Source organism: Clytia hemisphaerica, unplaced genomic scaffold, assembly GCF_902728285.1.
Source record: "Clytia hemisphaerica strain Z4C2 unplaced genomic scaffold, Clytia hemisphaerica genome assembly, whole genome shotgun sequence".
Lineage (NCBI taxonomy): Eukaryota > Metazoa > Cnidaria > Hydrozoa > Leptothecata > Clytiidae > Clytia > Clytia hemisphaerica.
In genome coordinates this window covers 208,249-226,241 of record NW_027104274.1, presented here as the reverse complement: position 1 = coordinate 226,241, position 17,993 = coordinate 208,249, and the positions used below count along the sequence as shown (strand labels likewise).

Here is a 17,993-nt window from a genome sequence, read left to right as displayed (position 1 = left end):
AGCAAAAGGCTTGACTTGAGTCTTTATCTAGAATGGAATAGGGAGATATAGATCAGGTTGATTGACAGCTTAAATAACCAGAGTTGGCATTTTGTTGAAATCCAAAGACCGCCATCTCTGAACGAATTCCAAAAAGCTTACTTAGGTGGTCCTCTGCTAAAATGTCAAAAAAAATTTTGTACAGGTACTAAAATCCTTTTTCAAAAATAGGGGGGGATGTCAAAAATGCAAAAAACCTTTTAGACTCATATGCGTCTTGGATTTGTACTGACCCCTGAGTCGGACAGATTCAATCGTAGGTCGGGTGAAATTGTTTATATTACTTTTTGATACTTTTTGAAGGCTTCTTTGTTCGTCTCAACAATCATCCAATTTGAGAAATCCGATGATGGACCATGACTTTGATGCTATTTGACAGTTAGTCACACTAGGTCCGCCCAAATACGATCAAAGATTACTGCTGCGAAGCTATATCGTTACTTGACTCTAAGCAAAAAAATGCGCCGAAAACTTCTTAAGGATTCTTGAAAAAATAACCGGCGCTTTTTAATGAAATTACATTTAAAAAACTTGAGAACTGCCTAAAATTTGAGCCATAGATGAAAAAATTTGAGCCAAGCCAACCTTGAAAACTAATTTGAAGATCAATTTCCAAGGAAAAGATCTACAGGGGGCGGAACCCACCTAGATCCGCGCACCGCCGGAAGACTATTTCCGGAAATTTTGCCGACCTCAAACAATGACCCATTTACTGTACGGCATTATTTTTACTTTAGCGTAAACAAGCCTAAAAATCAAAGGCGGTCTTGGAATTGCATGACAAAATTTGGTTGTGTGATTTCGGCTGCTGCAGACGAAATCGGTATTGTCTCATTTTAAGTTTCTAGTTTAATTATGTCTGGAACTGAACTGATCAGGGAACCACCTTGTTGTGAAAATGTTGTTTTCTGAAGTTAATTCTAGTTGACTACTGTTTGATCAGCTCTCCGAGAGGAAGTAATTCGGCAGCAGTGGCTCGCTGGTAGTAATTGAATTGGAAAAGGTCAATGATTTAGAATCGTTTTGGAGTATTTTTGAGGTACGGAGGATTGTGGTGGGGCATAAATAGTCTGGGACTTTCAGTGGCTGGAACTTCATTTTTGAGGATTACGATCTACCAGTTTTTAGCAAATTTTTTGCTCACTAACCCAAATCTCGCAACTCTTTACTTAGAAGATCGAAATAGAGTTTTCAGCTTCCGAAAAAACGCTACATTAGCAGAATTTTTCATCTCAAAGCGCGTCTAAACACAAAAATCTTTGGCTTTGGTTTTTTTTTGACGTTTTCCTTCAAAGAATATCGATACTTTTTTTCTGTTCACAGCGCGAGAAAAAATGATTAGCACGCATTCTTGAAGGGCGAATAAGATAGGCGGCAATCTGCACTCAAGGGCTACTTAGTTTGCCCTTTTTGCACCCACGATAGAATGGTCCAAATACAGGGGTATTCCAAATGATAAATATTATCGTTCTGTAAGTGTTTATTTTCTGATAGATACAAATAGTATATTGAATATTATTAACTTGTTAAAAATTTAAGTATTTTTGAGCGCAAATTATAATGTATTGTGAAATAAAAAAACAAATTATAGCAGTTCTGTTTTTTGCTCAAACCCCCGGGAAAAGTTTTTTTGCTGACTTATCTATTTTACAAATCTCGGAAAAAAACTCTCATAGGAATTCCGATACATAAACCAATTGGTTAATTTCAGAACGGCTTCAAGAGAATCATAATGGCAGATAATTTCTGAGGAAATGTGTGTAATTTATTGATGTTGATGGCTTGTTGATTCTTTAAAGAAAAAAGAGATGACAGGTATAGCTTTTTCTAATCCTGGAAAATCGAGGTTACAGCTACACAGCTTCTTCTGACAGGGAGTCTCTCCATATGTTTTTTTGCCTTATGTTCACCTCTTTTAGATAACATTTTCTACCCAGTCTCTGGTTATCGTAACTGAAGATGCCACATTTGTTTTCAGCATAGTCAAAATTTGGTACAAGCTGTTCTAGGATGATCCAGGTGTAGATAATCCTGTATCTTTCTCTGCGCCGCTCCAGGCTGTATAGTTTAAGTTCTTTGAGCTTCTCCTAATAGTTGTAATGTTGAAGTGTAGGGATTCCCAGGTAAGATTTTTTGAAGTGATTCCAGTTGTTGGATCAGATATCTTTTTGAAGGTGACCACAGCTGGGAGCAATAGTCAATGTGTGGTAGTACCAGTGACTTCCAAAGAGTTAGCATTACTTGACAATCTCTTGTTTTGAACGTTCGATGGATCCAAACAATGTTACTTTTGACTTTCTCGATCTGGTTTGTGATGTGTTTGCTGTATGTCATGTTCACATCTAGAGTGACTCCTAAATCCTTCACGTCCATCTTGGTTTCGATAGGAGAGCCAGTGTCTGAGAGGTAACTTTCGAGTGTTCTTTTAGCTCTTCATAATGGTTCTATCATTTACCTTAAAGGAAGAAATTTTGGCGGGAATTTAATTTGGCGGATGGCCAAAAAAGTTTTTTCAGAGGGAATTTAATTTGGCGGATGGACGAAAAAACTAAATTTGGCGGGAATTTAATTTGGCGGTCACTTAAAAATTTAACCTTAAGATGGCGTCAAAACAGTAAAAAAATAGCAAAAACACCTCAAAAGAGATCATATTTTCAAAATGTTTAATTTGGCAGGAATTTAATTTGGCGGATGTCGGAAAAAAGAAATTTTGGCGGGAACTTAATTTGGCGGATTTCAGTCAAATCGCCAAATCTGCCAAATTTTCTTTCCGCCAAAATTTCTTCTTTTAAGGTATATTCTTTTGTATGTGAGAACAAGTCATTAAAACTAAAAGTCAGCACTCCGTGGTTGTGACGTAGGATTTGTTTCTGCGTCATTTTTTAAACCTCTTAGTAGTAAGAACGTGTCATTCAATAAGGAATTTTATAACACTTGATGGCAGATTAAAAAGACAATTAGAAAACACGAAAGTTTCTTCGTTTTTCATTTTCGCATTTATGGGATGAATGAAATTTTCAGAAGATGCTTTATTCGATATAAGGATTCCCATTTCCGTAAAATCATGATTTCCCATGGTTGCAAAATGGTAGCTATGGGTAACTCTTTTATTCTTTTGCTATTTTCTTTTGTTCTGTGTGACGTAAAGACGCTTCGCAAATCGAAGTACTTAATTACTAACTGATGGATAGATGGATAGATAAATAAATGGATAGAGATAGAGATAGATGGTTGTTGTTGTTCTTGTTGTTGTCGTTGTTAGGGTCAGGACCAGTTTAGACGAAAAAACCGGTCTTCGTATTTGAATATGATGTATATTGATGGGTCAGAGCTATGTGTCCATTTTCAGACTCAAAAACAAAATAGCTTATTTTCTCGCTGAACTCACTTGCCGAAGAAAAAGTTTCACTTTTTATAAATTTTGTTCCGAAAGTGAGTGTGACCACCGGCAAAAAGAAGTGTTTTGATTGGCAGATTCTTATCAACAGTTTTTTTGGTGGGAAATTTATAACTTTTAAATTATCAAGCCTAACCATGCTATTAATTTCACCAGTATATACTGTAAATGAGAAATCATAGCATGGATCTCACGGCTAGTATCAGTGTGTCAGGGTTAGATAGAGCTAGATAGAGAGTCAAAATAGGGTTGGGGCTAATCTTGGTTTGTTAATATACAGTTGTTTTTGTATTAGATTCCCATTTCTCCACGCTAAGACTCTTGTCACTTTTCCTGCCTGAGTCTTTCCACTATTTTTTCCAGGATAGCCGGCATGAGATTAAAAAGGGTTTGTTTCTGAAGGTACGGAAAATCTTGTATTCACTGCTCATGAAACTACCTAACTTTCCAAAGCTTATTTTTGAACTACCAAGTCCTGGTCTTTTTCTGTTTGTTAGAAAAGTGGCAAAGGAATCTTAGTGCAGAAATGGGAATCTTATACAAAATGACAGTATATAGGGGATATATAGGTCTGTAAATTACACACTATAAGTGGACTTTGATTCTGTGCCGTGGCTTTGTGCTAATGGGAACTCAACTTTGGCAAATTTCAAAATATCAAAGTTGAATTATAAAAATGACTAACTCCAACTTAGAAACATCCTAAAGGTTCAGAAACTCCAGAAAATCCCACATCAAAGATAGAAAAATACAAGATCTACTCTCATCTGTACAAAGAAGCAACAACCTTTTTTGTATGGGTGTTATGTAAGGGTTATCCTGCTGCGTTTCAGGGAAAATATATTCAATTCAATTTATTTCATTTTTTTTTTGATGTTTTTTTTTCCTTTACGTTTTTGGTTTTTGTTTGTTTTTGTAAGGATTCGCAGAGTGCGGTGTTTTCTAGATAAAATAGCTTTTCTTGATCTCCTGGCAACTATTGTCAAAAAGCAATTTTCAAACAATGTCAATGAAAGATGAATGTAAATATGAATATCCTTCTTCATGTTATCATTTTTATCTGCTGCTTTCGTTGTGATGTGATATTTACTTTGTGATCTTTCGTTTTTGATTTTGTACTTCATGGTACTTATCCAATTGGTGGAATCCAATGATTGACCATTACTGGTACACTGTTGGAATCAGCTCTCCTGAAGTTTAAATAATTAGGAAGCAGTGGTTTGTCTGGCAGATTTTACTGTGAGCTATTTGCCTGCTTGTTTTAATTTTTCCAAGTATCCTGCAACATAAGTCGACCTTTGTACGTCTGCATCCTCTGTGTTCTGCATTTTCAAATATTCATTAGATATATATGCTCAATTTCACCCAAAAATGACAAAATACTACCAATAACATGAAGAAGATGAAGGATTAATGATAAAAATGTTAAATATTAGATATTTTTGTAATTCCCAATCAAATAAATGTTTTTAAAGGATTATTGGGTGTGCAATATCCATAATTTTGTTTAATTTTCTTGTTAGAATTTTCATTGATTTAACCACCATATCATACAGTGGATTCACCCATATAACGCGCATGCATAATTTATCGTTCTTTAAACCGCTAGTAGTCAAACAGCATAAAGTACAAAGAGTAATGAATTCATAGGGGTGATACTCACTAACAAGGTGGGGGTTTGGGATGGCTGTATATGTCATTCTTTATTGTCCTTTTTTTCTCGTTCTTTGTCGTTATTTCTCAGAGGATATGGGGTCATTACCAGTTAGGCTCAGGGTTGGACTCAAGAGTCACAATTAAGGACACACATACCCAGTGACTAAACATGGAACCTTGTTTTTTCTTCGTTCTTTCATGGTCTCTTTATAGTGGTCTGATATTGGAGCTTACACTCCCTTCTATTGCTGCATTCTCAGAAACCTGGCAGCATAGATAAAAATTGTATAAAGATAAAGTAAAAAAAATTAAGATTTTGAAGAAATTGCAATTTTGGACAACATTTTTTTGGGTTGATAAATTTTCAAGGGAGAATGAGCTAAATTATATCTTTATTTATAAGCATATTTCTATTTATTTAGGTCCTAGCTTTCTTGGTGAATGACTCTTTCTTTTTTCTAATTTTTTTACAAAGATGTGTAGCCATAAACCCTAAAATTTTTGTAAGATTCAATTATTTAGTATCATGTTTTGTAAGCATATAGCCTTGCTTTTTCATAGTGTCACTTCAAAAAAAAATCATTTCAATTTCATGTTTAATGTTCTGTAGATTAACCAGGGAAAAATATGACCAAGTATGTTCCCTTGTTTGCCTGCATATCAAATAGTTTACAATAAAATTAAATGAAGTATGATCTGGAAATTCCGTTAGGTCACAGGTCCTGATGCTGGAAGCATTTGCATTGGGGTGAAATTTTTTTTGCCCAACAATGAATTTAATATGGTAGATGTGATGTTGGATTTATTTGCTGACCTTAGGCGAGACCAATTTAATTTGTTGGTTTATGTTAGCAAAAAAAGGGTCTGTCGGGCCCGTAGAACAGCAAATTAAATTGGTCTCGTCTTATAGATATTATACAGTCAGTACAGATATTTTCAAAATAAAGAATTCCCTTTTAATTTGAATTAGATTAACAGTTTAAAGAAAATAGATGATTTATAACAAATGAAGAAATTGCCATGGAATATTTGAAGCTTCAATTTGCAAAGTTGGATTTTCAAAACCCTAAGCATTTAGCTTTAGTGGCATCTGGGAGTATCACGCTTGGATATGTTCTTTACAAAACAATACAAACTTTTCAATCACAAAGTTTCAAGCAAACAAAAATTAGAGGTATGTTCATGATGCTTTTGTCAATGACTTAATGATTTCAAAAATTTCAATTTCCATTGTTGTTGACCACTGACCTTTATATATCCCTTGACCAAGCAATATCCGCTATCTTTGATTGGAGTTTTTTTGGAATTGGTACCCGAGAAGAAGCCATTGCAATGTTAAAAGTTAACGTCTGACGCCGCTACATCATCAAAAGAATTCGAGTAAAAGTAGACCTAGTGCTCTCGATGCATTTACACCGCTATCAAGTAGTGCCGCCATTAGGGTACCACTTTTCAAAAAACTCCGATCAAAGATTTTTCTTGGCTGGGATTGAGAAGCTTGGTCCAGGGTATATAAAGGTCAGTGTTGTTGACCCCTTTTTGTGGTAACTTTAACTCGTCAAATGATTAATTTGATATTTGATGATGCTATGATTTATTTATCACATTTTACAGCTCTTTTTGTTTGTATCGAAAGAGATTCCAGACTTCCAAGATTCCAAGACTGTATTTATTTTCTCATATTCTAAGCATTATGTGATATTTTATTATTTGCAGCAAACCTGATTGAGCTTTTACAAGCTTTTAATGAAGATAATATTGAAAAAGAAGACCTGATTATAACTTTGAAAACGCTGTGTGATCAATCAGCATTCACTGAAATTCAGGTACTTATTAAACGTTTTGCCCAATCAAAGCTGTGGAATATTTGTGTATGCATATATTTAAGGAACAAATTGGGAAAAATTTGGAAAATATTTTGCTCTAAACAGCCTTATGAAATGTCAGTCTTACTTAAGTTTACATAAGACGTGTTTTTAAAATTATAAATTTTATCAAAGGATTTATATTTTGTTGCTTTGTTTTTTGGCATTACCATATAAGTTATTTTTTCTGATCAGAGCACTCAAAATCTTGTCTTTGGGCTGCAAGTAGCCAGAAGAAGCAGCATCATGGTGAAACCTCATCCTTCATATGTTTCAGGAGAAGATTCGTAGCCTTGGATACTTACCCAAGATTATTCAAGTCATCAAGTACCCTGATTTGGATGTCCAATGCCAAGTTGCTTTGTTGATTAATAACTTGGCAATGAATGTTCAAAATCAAACTGTACTAAAGGTTTGCTTTGATATTTATTCTTTTCCATTTGTAACATTTATTAATTTAAAGATGTTTTTGTTCCCCTGTCGATCATCGTCTAGTTGTCTCTTTTCTTTCGTTTTTACTCGGTGGTATGGTATCATATATTCATTTCATGGTGAAAATGAATCATTTGTATTTGTGACTAATGATCTATAATCAGTGAACATCATTCCTCCGACCAATGTAAAATCGTTGGAGTTCAGCATAATCTGTTACATTTCTAATTCATTGAACTTTACTCAATCTACCCTATGCTGTATATGCAAGAGAATTCTGCATATTAGAAGAATGGGTTTTTAAATTCCCAGCTAGATAGACCTTTTCATAAATTTCGTCACGAACATCACTTGCCTCGTATTCAAACAATTATCATGGTGATTATGTCTTTTTAGACATTAAAATGATTTTTTATGAATAGGAAGCAGTTTTAATAAAATCCTCTGGGAGTTAATCACCATGGCGATCATTTCAAAACGAAGCAAGTGATGTTCGTAACGTAATTTATAAAAACGTCTATTGATGTTCATATTTTTGCTTTCTTTCTTCAGGACAGTATACCGCAACTTATTCAAATTTTATGCAAAAATGTCATCAAAGATGAAACTATTAAACTTTTCACTGCTGTGTTGTGTGCTTTGACCAATCTGACTGCATTGGACGAAAGTCATTCGACATTGCTCCCAAAAATGATTGTTTTTTGTGAGTTACTGACGCAATGTGAAATTGTTCAAGTGAAGGTGAATTTTGTGTTTTATTAAATTTGTTTTTTCAGGTATCTAATGCAAAAAAGATTCTTAAAAGGGTCTTAAAAATAAAAAGCAAAATTTTCACAATCTAAGAGAGGGTTTGAATAAGTGTCAAAACTTCTTCCGTATCAGACGGATTTCCGTCGCAGCGAAGTTTTTAGAGAGGTCTTCCGTCTCAAAATTCTGCATAATTTACCAAATTATGTGTTAAATCCATTTTTCCTCCCAGACAAAAGAATCTTGCTCTTGATCTCTTTTAAAAAAAACTAATTATTGGGTTAATTAAAAGCTTTTTAGGAACCTGAACAGACCTGAAAATAGCCTGGAATTACCTGCAAATAATTCAAGTAACCATCCCATATGACACTACTTCGTAAAATTTTTCCTGCTGAATTAATTCTTTATTACTCTTCGTAGCTTCAAGTCTTGAAAATCTTTGTTAACATCTCCACGAACAAGCGAAATTGTGAAAATGATTTCGAATTGGCAGCAATGGTATGTATAATTTGTATAGTAGAGAAATGGAAGAGAGGCTGATAGAATAAACTTTTAACTTGCCCGACTCCCTAATTGATTCAGTACTAAACTTTTTTTATAAGAACGTCCAAAATTTTCATAGCCTTCAGATTTTCTTAATTTTAATTAATCCTGAAAATGTTTTTGACTTGTTCTAAACTTGTTCTAAATATTTTGGCCACCAAAGCTATTTGTTCTCAAAATAAAATCGGCTGTGTTGTGTACCATACTTTCTGGAAAAGCCTATGCCAGTGGTTTCTAAAACATTTGCCTTGTATAAAAATACTCGAAGTTGAAAAATTTTTTAATGAAACTGGAAACTGAAAAATATGTAGCCGGAACAATATTGGAGTTTGCACTGCGCTTATATACTAATGGGTGCCTTCGATGAGGATTCTTTGTGAAAACTATTCATTATTTTTTAGATGATTCGATCAGTTGAATGCTTTCTTACAATCGGCGAAGAAGAACGATATTTACTTCGTGCAGTGTGTTGTTGTGCAAATGTTTTAGAAGCTATTCATTCAAGATGGAAACATGATACTTTACCTCACATCTCACCATCCGAAGTAACCACATATATCATTTATTTACATACTAACTGCTAACGGATTTTCCGGGAAAGTGTATCAAGTTTTAAAGTCGACTAGTCCGGGATGTTGTTTTCTATTTTACCTTGGTAAGATTTTCGAACGTTTGAATTTCAAAACATTCGAAACACGCTGTTGACGAACAGAATTGAAAACAAGATGGGGAATAGTTAGCTCTAAAACTCGAAACACTTTCTTTTTTATATGGGAAGCCCGATCCGGTCAAGGAGCTAGATTCGTTGAAGTAACACACCTTCGCCGCATCAACTATGCACTGAAAAATGTTTGAAAATCTCCTTGCTTTCCTGGAGATTGCTTGTTAACATGGAAAATGAAACTACTTATTTCCCATCCAGAACGCCTGTGCGTAGTTTTTACACAAACGCCGGATTGAAACTAAAATCTATCGCTAGATTTCAAAAAATGTAGTCCTCTAAAACAAAGCAACCGTTAGATACAATCCGTCGTCATTATTACGGCGCGTTCTATGCGCGTTTTGGATGGAAAATCAGTGGCTTCAACTTCTCTTGCCTGAGAAGGGTTAAAGTTTCGCCTCTAGCCCTTCGGGGTTGAAACTCAATGGTATGGATCATAATCTTCCCACTTTGAACGTTTTTTCTTTTAGTTTGTCAACCAAAAACTTCACGATAACCTGATCAAGCTCTCTACTCATCCGAACGAGGACATCCATAATCATGCGATGCGTGCGCTACGTGCCCTACGTCCACCACCTATCGCTACTTCTTCTCCACACCAAGAATACGTAGTGGATAAGGAAGGATCGAATAACAATGGCAGTTTGATGGGTGCTGTTGATAATCTTGATTTGCTGGACGTCCTAAAAATCTGAAGCATCCGGAGATAAGGTAGGTTTAAAATTTCTATTACATCTTTATTTAACGCTACTTAATGCAATTTTCCATTATCCCTAATCCAACCCTTCCAGATTCTGATAGGTTCAAGGGCTTCAGGCTTGTCATACAAACCTCTCATGGCTCTAAGTCGACCTATTTGTCCGGGAGTGAAAAAACTGTTCTCTTGATGTTGCGATTATGTGCTTGCTTATAGCCTTTTTTCACATACAATCAACAAGTCAGATGCTGTAGGGCTAGCGATCTTTTAATACAGGTTTTCTTCATTGTTGAGTCTTCTAAAGTGGATTAATTTATGTGCCTGTATGATTTTCATTTCTTGTTAATCGTTAGTTATTAGAATCTTTATTATGAAATTATCGCAGCTCTGATGATGCAAGAAGGATCTTCTCATAGTATTTGGTATGTTTTTGTGTGTCTCTAAAACTCTCGTCAAGAGAAAACTGATAAAAATATCCATTTTTTCTTTAGTTCCTAATCCAAATATATTAGCATCATAGAGTTTTCTTTTCGGGATTTCGGAAAAGTCATTTAAGCAGGGGGGGGGGTCAACATTTATAATACCAACCCATAGCCCAAAAACCTGACTTTTGACCTTTTGAGCTAAGTTAACACCACCACCCCAAAATTGGTATCGATACCAACTTGAAAATCATAATTTTCAGAAAAAGGGGGGACCCACCCCCTTATTTTGGTATCGATACCAGCTTGAAAATCATAATTTTCAGAAAAAGGGGGGACCCACCCCCTTGGTATCGATACCAACATGACTTTTTGAATTTGACAAAATATCATGGGACCCACCCCCTAATTTAGTACCAATACCAATCTGACAAATTTGAGTTTAAAGCTGTTTAAAGGGGACCCACCCCCTCCCACACAAACAGGGTACTAAGAGAAACTTTAAAAAACTCATTTTTGAAATACTCTTTCTTCAACGCAACACAAAAAATGTCATATGCTAAAATAGAAAATGACTGAAAACTGAAAATATAATAAAAACAAACCCAATGAAGCTAGCAAAATCAATCTGAATCAATATTATCTGCATATAATTGATGTGCAAAAACTAGGAGAGCTATTATTAGTACATAATTTTAGAACAGAATAGATTCACTCATTACCAAATGCTATCACAGAAAAAATGTTTTTGCTTCGGGCTTGATCAAAAATAAAACTTGAAAATATCGAAAAAGTCCAAAATAAACAAACTTCAAAGTCATTTATACTTAATACTCATTTACAGTCATTATACTCAAAAGCTAAAACAAATCTAATTGAAACCTGTTTAGACTGATATGTACCCCGGGGTATTTTCTACCTATAAGGGCAAAAATTAGGAAAGTTTTGCTGTCATTTTGATATGGATACCAAGTTTCTGAATCATATTATTTAAAAAAAGGGGTACCCACCCCCTATTTTGGTATCAATACCAACTGAGGATAACTCTTTTTTTCTAAAAAAGGGGGACCCACCCCCATCAATACCAACTTGACTTTTCAGACTTTTAAAGGAAAAAAAGACACCACCACCCGGCTATGGGTCTGGTATCTGGATGTTGACCCCCCCCCTGATTTAAGGCTTTTTTCTTTTGGTTTTTTGGACCTACCCCGGTGGAGGTACTATAAATTAACCTGTGTTTGTTCGTCTGTTCGTCCGTCCGTCCGTTCGTTCGTTCGTCTGTTACCAACTTTTCTCAGGATTGAATCATAGGAATCTTTTGATTTTTGGTACAAAGGTGCAAAATGGTGGTGGCCAAAATGTGACGGAGCCCGATTTTCGAAAAAAAATTATTTGGGCCAAAAAACGGCTAAAAAACGGGTTTTTTGGACTTTGTGTAAAATTGAATCATTAATTTTTTCTGATTTTTTGCATGAAAGTAGGGTACTATCAAAAGTAAAAGATGGCTCAAGCAGATTTTTGCATAAAAATTTATTTGACTTAAAAAACGCATGTTTATCTATAAGAATCACTATTAATAAGCATACATGAATGTTCTTAGGCAAATTACTCAATTTTTTTATGAGATAGATGTTTTTCATGAGGCGAGGGCTTACTTTTAGAGAGTATGTGTGTTTAGACATGAAATTTTGGTTGCTTAACGTGTTTTTATATATAGAAAAAGTGGCCAAATTCGATATTTTTTTATAAGCACATTATCAATTACTTAGGTATTAGCTTTTCTCGAGATTGGCTCTTTCATTCTTTATGATTTTTTGCACAAAGATGCATAACTTTAAACCCTCAAATGTGACGGAGCCCGATTTTCGAAAAAAAATGTTTTTGGGCAAATTTGGGCCTAAAACGGCTAAAAAAAAGGGTTTTTTGGACTTTGTGAAACATTGGATCATTGTTTTTTTCTGATTTTTTACATGAAAATAGGTAAAAGATGGCTCAAGCAGATTTTTGTAAAAAAATAATTTTTCAGCTAAAAAAACGCATCTTTATTTATAAGAATCACTATTAATAAGCATACATCAATGTTCTTAGCCAAATTACTCAATTTTTTAATGAGAAAGATGTTTTTTTTTGCTCACGAAGTCTTGAATATGAAAGATTATTTCAAGAGCATGAAATTTTGGTTTCTAAACGTTTTTTTTATAAGAAACAAACGACTAATTTTAATAGATCGTCACTATTTGTGTTCTGAATGATTGTTTAACGGTCATGCTCACGTAGATATCAATTATATTTGTTAAATGCATAACCAGGTAACAAGTGATACTCACTTGTTCTTTTGGTTTTTAAAGGAGTTAATAGCCTTTTAAGGGTTGATGGTTGTAAATTCAGGAACGCTTTTAAAGTTTTTGAAATTCTGATTCCTCGTCAACACTGTTATGTTTTTATTATTGATACACGTTTTTATAAGAACAACAAAAGCCTTCGTATGTTCTTAACTTTTTGAGCATTAAGCCTAAAAATGTTCTTAACATGTTTTTATTTTCGCCATTTTTTGAGTATTTTTGTTCATTTTCTTAAGAAATCGGGTGTTTTAGAGTCCGCGAAGCCTTAAAATGTTCGTAACATGTTCTTAACATTTTGGCCATCGAAGCTTTATGTTCTTATAAAAAACGTGTAAGGAACAAAACAAGGCTTTCTGTGAGCCAAAAGTTGAATGATTTGCCACGTATTAACACGTGCATCGACATGCGAATGTAGTGTGATTTCCAAAGTCCATTTATAAGCACTTAAGATGACGATTTCGCAAAATCCTGTCATCCGTTCATTTCAAAGGTCAACTTCTTTTCCAAATGATAATCCAGAATCAATAAACTTCCCTGAAAGGTTATCTACTTAGGATGAAAGGTCAATTCACTTTTTACCCTTACCAGTTGCAACTGGTAATTTATAGTATCTTGAAGGACTATTTAACCTTATAAAAAAGTTCAAGGCTCAAGTTACAATACAGAGCTCCAAAGTCTTCTCTCGATCTAATGTTTACTTTGCTAAATGTATGCTTTCGTCATTCGTGTCAAACTCTTTGTCTAAATTTGTTCAGTGTTTAAAGTTGCGCTTGTGTTGCAGTGATGCATGTTGTTATTTTGTCACTTTGCTTTCTGAAGATTTTATGACTTCTTGTGTTGTGTATATAGGCTAAAACTCAGGGGCTGTTCATATGGATGTGGTTAGCCGAGAGATCTCATTCTCGGTTGCGTTTTTCCTTGGAAAAATTGTGCTCATATGAGAACTACTTGATTTGAGCGAACCTGGCTAGCCCACCTCTATATGAGCAGCCCTTCAGTTCGGACGAACACTGGAAAGCCCTGAAAGTGTAGTCTCGAAGAAAAAGATCAATCAGTAACACTCGTTTTTTCAAATTTTCGATAACTACACCCCTTGTGTCACAGACCCGGTGGATCTCACCAAATGTAAAATTTTACTAAGATTTCGACCCCGGTAGAAAAATTTATAATTTTAGCCCCACTGGTAATCGACTTAGTTTTCATCTCCACTTGAAATCCAATGGAAAAAATTACACTCCAAAACCATCCCCACTGGATTTTTTGAGCTGGGAACAATAAAATTTCTATCCCCATTTGGATTTTATTAGAAATTTTGATTTCGATTGTTAGGAATAAGTTCCACCGGAGCTGTAAGACGGGGTTTATAGTAGGGAATTTTGTTTTCCAGTTTCTTTACAACAGAATACAGTAGTTCGTAGGTTAAGTCTAGAATACTTGATTTTTAAAGATCTTGCTCTCTCGGGTGACCATGACAGTCCATTTTTGAATTCTTAACCCAGGGTTAATTTAATAAGTTAATTTTCTATCTCGACAGTTCGGTTGTTTGTTAAACCACTGGGTAATTTTTCTTTGGGTTTGATTCCCGGAAAATGGAATGACGTACTATTTACATCAGTGAAGTTTTTTATATAAACTAGATTTTTTCCTGATCAATTAGTTTTTTGTTTTTTTGAGAGATTGAGGTATTTATCTCGGCTCTCATAAAGTTCCCTTTTTTCATAGAAAACACTAGGATTTAATTAACTAATTGACATTTCTATTTATAATTGCTATAATATAATTTCGTTTTGCACAGTTTAAAGCACGATGAATGATCTGAATTAAAACCTTAAAAGAAACAAGTTGAGTAAATTTATGATGTTGTTTTAGTTTTTTCTGTTTTGTCTTTGAAAGATGTATGTATACAGTATTTTTCATATCTACTAGATTTTCCTTGGCGTCGTTTTGATGGTTTTTGTTATTAAAGTTAACTATTATATGTTGAACGGTGAAAAAGAATGCGGCTATTATATTTTGATTTTTCCGTAAGTTAACTATTTTTATTTTTTAAAGTTGGCTCCGGCTCTCACTAGCATTTTTTTTACATAGTGTGCAAGGGGGTTCCAGGTCCCACCTGAAAACAAAAAAATATACTAATTTGAGGAACAAAACAAAATTTCTTTAACGTAAAATATATATCATAAAATCTGAAAATAAGAAATTTTACTTTAACTTTTTCAAAAACACCCAAAGTCCCACCTAAAGAAATTAACTCCCACCTTAACTTGTTTCTCCCACCTAAAAGCTGGAAAACCCCAAATCCCACCTGAAAATTTTCGACCCAAATCAGCAAACCCCCCCTCCCCACTATTCTGGGGGGGTGCACACTATCTTTTACCTTTGTCGGAATAAAGGTGGTCTCACGAAAAAGGCAAGTTTTGATTTTTTAACTTGAAAGCGGCGCGTTTAATAACTAGTCGGGGAAAAGTGACGAAACCTTCCCGGTCAATTTGAAGGAAGCTGTGTCAAAGGTTTTCAAGAAAGTGACGAATTTTTTCCGCCTTAAATTTTAGCCGAATAAGTTTTCCCTTCTAAGATAGATAATTTCCCTGGTTTTGCTGGGTCAACAGATCGGGTATTAGCAAATGCTCTATATTTCAAACATGTATATTCAGATTAGAAATATGACTCGATATGTTGTAATATGTATTCGAAACTCCAGTTTTTGCCAGGCTTGTCACGTAAGATATTTTTATAAGAGATTCGAAGTAAGAAGAGTTTTTACGATTTATTAGAATATTTTTATGATACAGTTTTGAAGTAATTATGGGTTTTTTAATTTTGCAATATCGTACTTTAGGGATACCTAATTATTTCTTCAAATCACTTCCGACTTCCTATTATAATTATAGAAAATTTAAACAAAACAAAGAAACAAAAAATGTATATGTTCAAGCAGATACCCGAATCGGATATACCGGACGGGAATACCGGGTTACACGTTGTTATGAGTGCTTATATCGGAATCACACTTTGTTGTCTTGGTTTCCTTGGTAACCTCATCTCGATCTTGGTATGGAAGCGAATCAATAGACAGAGACACGATTCTAGTAAAAGCGCTGGAATGTTTTTGATCGCTTTGGCTTTCGTTGATACAGGATTATTAATCTTTTTCACTGCGACCGAAGGATTTCAGAATATTTCGACTGATGCTCAAAACAGCTATGTTTATGTCTGGTTCTTTTGTTATATTGGATTCCCAGTGTACTTTTTCTTCATATTGGCAAGCGTTTGGCTGGTCGTTTCGATTACCTATAATCGATTTATTGCCGTGGTTCTACCGCATCGAGCAGCATCCATGAACACAGTCAGAAAAAGCTATATCATTATTTTCACTACAATCATTCTGGCGTTTTTAACTAATATTCCTCACTTTTTTAATTATCGACCTGTGCGGAATGTTCAAAACACTTGGAACATCGTTGAAACTGAATATGGAAAGTCCTTTAGCGCTGTTATGTATGATTTTTGGGGACATTGTATCGTCCTCGTTCTGGTGCCATGGATTCTCATTTTCGTATTGAACTTGTTGATCATCAGAAAACTTTACCAACGCCGTCCAGTGAGGACCAAAGGGAAAAGCAGTAAAGAACACCAAACAACAGTCATACTTCTAACCATTTCTTTTTCATTTCTGCTTTGTCTCATGTGGCAATGTCTTGTTCAGTGTTTCTACATGCTGCAATTCAAAAGCGACGACAAGGATGCTTGGTATCATATCAGTACAGCTTATGCTCCAGCTAGAGTTGCCCTAGTCCTTAATTCTTCAATCAATTTTATACTGTATTGCTTATCTGGTCAAATGTTTCGGAAGGAGATGTATACTATGTTTGCTGAGTGGTTCCGATGTGATAATTATCGCCAATTCTTGGATTCTTCGACCACTATAAGTCGCACCAACACTGTCAGTCGTTCTGGTTATAGTACTAGCTCTGCTGCCGATCTCAAAAGCACTTCACACGGAGGCGTTGAGGATTCGACGAAAGAGTATCGTGATGAGGAGGCGATAAATAGTGGTGATGATGAAAGACATTCGCCAACAAAAGGTGAAAATTATACAGTTTGATTTTTTTTTATGACAAGAGGATGTAGGAAAATTGGGCATCTAGAGAGTAACTAATTCACATGAGAGATAAGTACTCGAAACATAATGTGAAAGGCAGTGAGATACTGAGGTAAAGTTCTTATGAGATAAGTGTTCTTATGAAAAATACTGAAGAATATGGAAAAGCTTTCAATACATAAAGATTTGAAAGGTGTTTGATCAGTTGATACTTCTTGGATTTGAAATAGGGGGCATCCACATAGTATGTACGCAGTGAAGGGTGAGAGGGGACTTAGCAGAAGCGTGTGTCTATAGTTTAAATGACGTCATTTCTATTGTTCTCTGTGTACAAGGAGTGGTGTCCAATATGTGAAAAAACTTTGCGTATATATGGATGACCCCTAGATAAACTCTGTGTACTACCCACAGTATTTGAGGAAATTTCCGTGTACCTTAACAAAGGGAACCAATTTTTGCGGGACTAATTTTCGAGGGAACTAATTTTCGTGATTTTGGGTGTTTACCGCGAAAATTAGTTCCGCGAAATGCAATTTTTACTAAAGAACCTCAAAAACCCCTAGGAATATATTAAAGAATTTTGGTAAAAAGTGGGTGTCAACCGCGAAAATTAGTTCCCCAAATAGTACCCTCGTGGGTTGGTAATATAACCAAATTGTGTAATTTTAACGTGTTGTGATATTTTATAGTCTTTGCAGATTTGTAACATTTGTACACTTTTACCAAATTTTACTTACTGTTATATTTTTGAAAGAAAAAAAATCTCTTGACCTAAATGCTTTTAGCTTCGAAGATTCTGAAATTGGTCTTATTTGTGCTGGGCATTCCTATCGTGATTTTCTATCAGTCTAAGTCAAAACTAGAATCATTGAAGAAAAACACTTTGAAAACTTTTGAACTTTTTGGACACTCTTGACAGAAATACAAATATGTTCCAGAACCTCCAACTTTGGACTTTGTTCTATAGTAGTATCAATTTGTGCAAAAAATGAATTTTATGTTGCAAGAATCAGCACTTTTGGAAAAAATA

At 34.8% G+C, this 17,993-nt stretch overlaps 2 protein-coding genes across 2 annotated transcripts; both read left to right on the top strand.

The window, feature by feature from the left end:
* The first annotated feature begins 6,054 nt into the window (after positions 1-6,054).
* On the top strand, positions 6,055-10,111 carry LOC136816733 (armadillo repeat-containing protein 10-like). The gene is made up of 7 exons (XM_067073053.1): positions 6,055-6,266; positions 6,809-6,918; positions 7,235-7,369; positions 7,942-8,130; positions 8,557-8,634; positions 9,081-9,224; positions 9,871-10,111. The coding sequence occupies exons 1-7, from the start codon at positions 6,113-6,115 to the stop codon at positions 10,093-10,095; spliced, it is 1,035 nt and encodes a 344-aa protein (XP_066929154.1). The 5' UTR covers positions 6,055-6,112; the 3' UTR covers positions 10,096-10,111.
* Positions 10,112-15,756: 5,645 nt separating this feature from the next.
* LOC136816795 (probable G-protein coupled receptor 139) lies at positions 15,757-16,966 on the top strand. The gene has a single exon (XM_067073122.1). The coding sequence runs from the start codon at positions 15,782-15,784 to the stop codon at positions 16,964-16,966; it is 1,185 nt and encodes a 394-aa protein (XP_066929223.1). The 5' UTR covers positions 15,757-15,781.
* The last annotated feature ends 1,027 nt before the right edge of the window (positions 16,967-17,993 follow it).

Excerpts from the sequence above, each read along its gene's own strand:
- LOC136816795 (XM_067073122.1), top strand. The coding sequence starts at position 15,782 with ATGTATATGTTCAAGCAGATACCCGAATCGGATATACCGGACGGGAAT.
- LOC136816733 (XM_067073053.1), top strand. The coding sequence starts at position 6,113 with ATGGAATATTTGAAGCTTCAATTTGCAAAGTTGGATTTTCAAAACCCT. Across the intron at positions 6,267-6,808 it reads CAAGCAAACAAAAATTAGAG|CAAACCTGATTGAGCTTTTA; the intron begins GTATGTTCATGA and ends TATTATTTGCAG. Across the intron at positions 8,635-9,080 it reads ATTTCGAATTGGCAGCAATG|ATGATTCGATCAGTTGAATG; the intron begins GTATGTATAATT and ends ATTATTTTTTAG.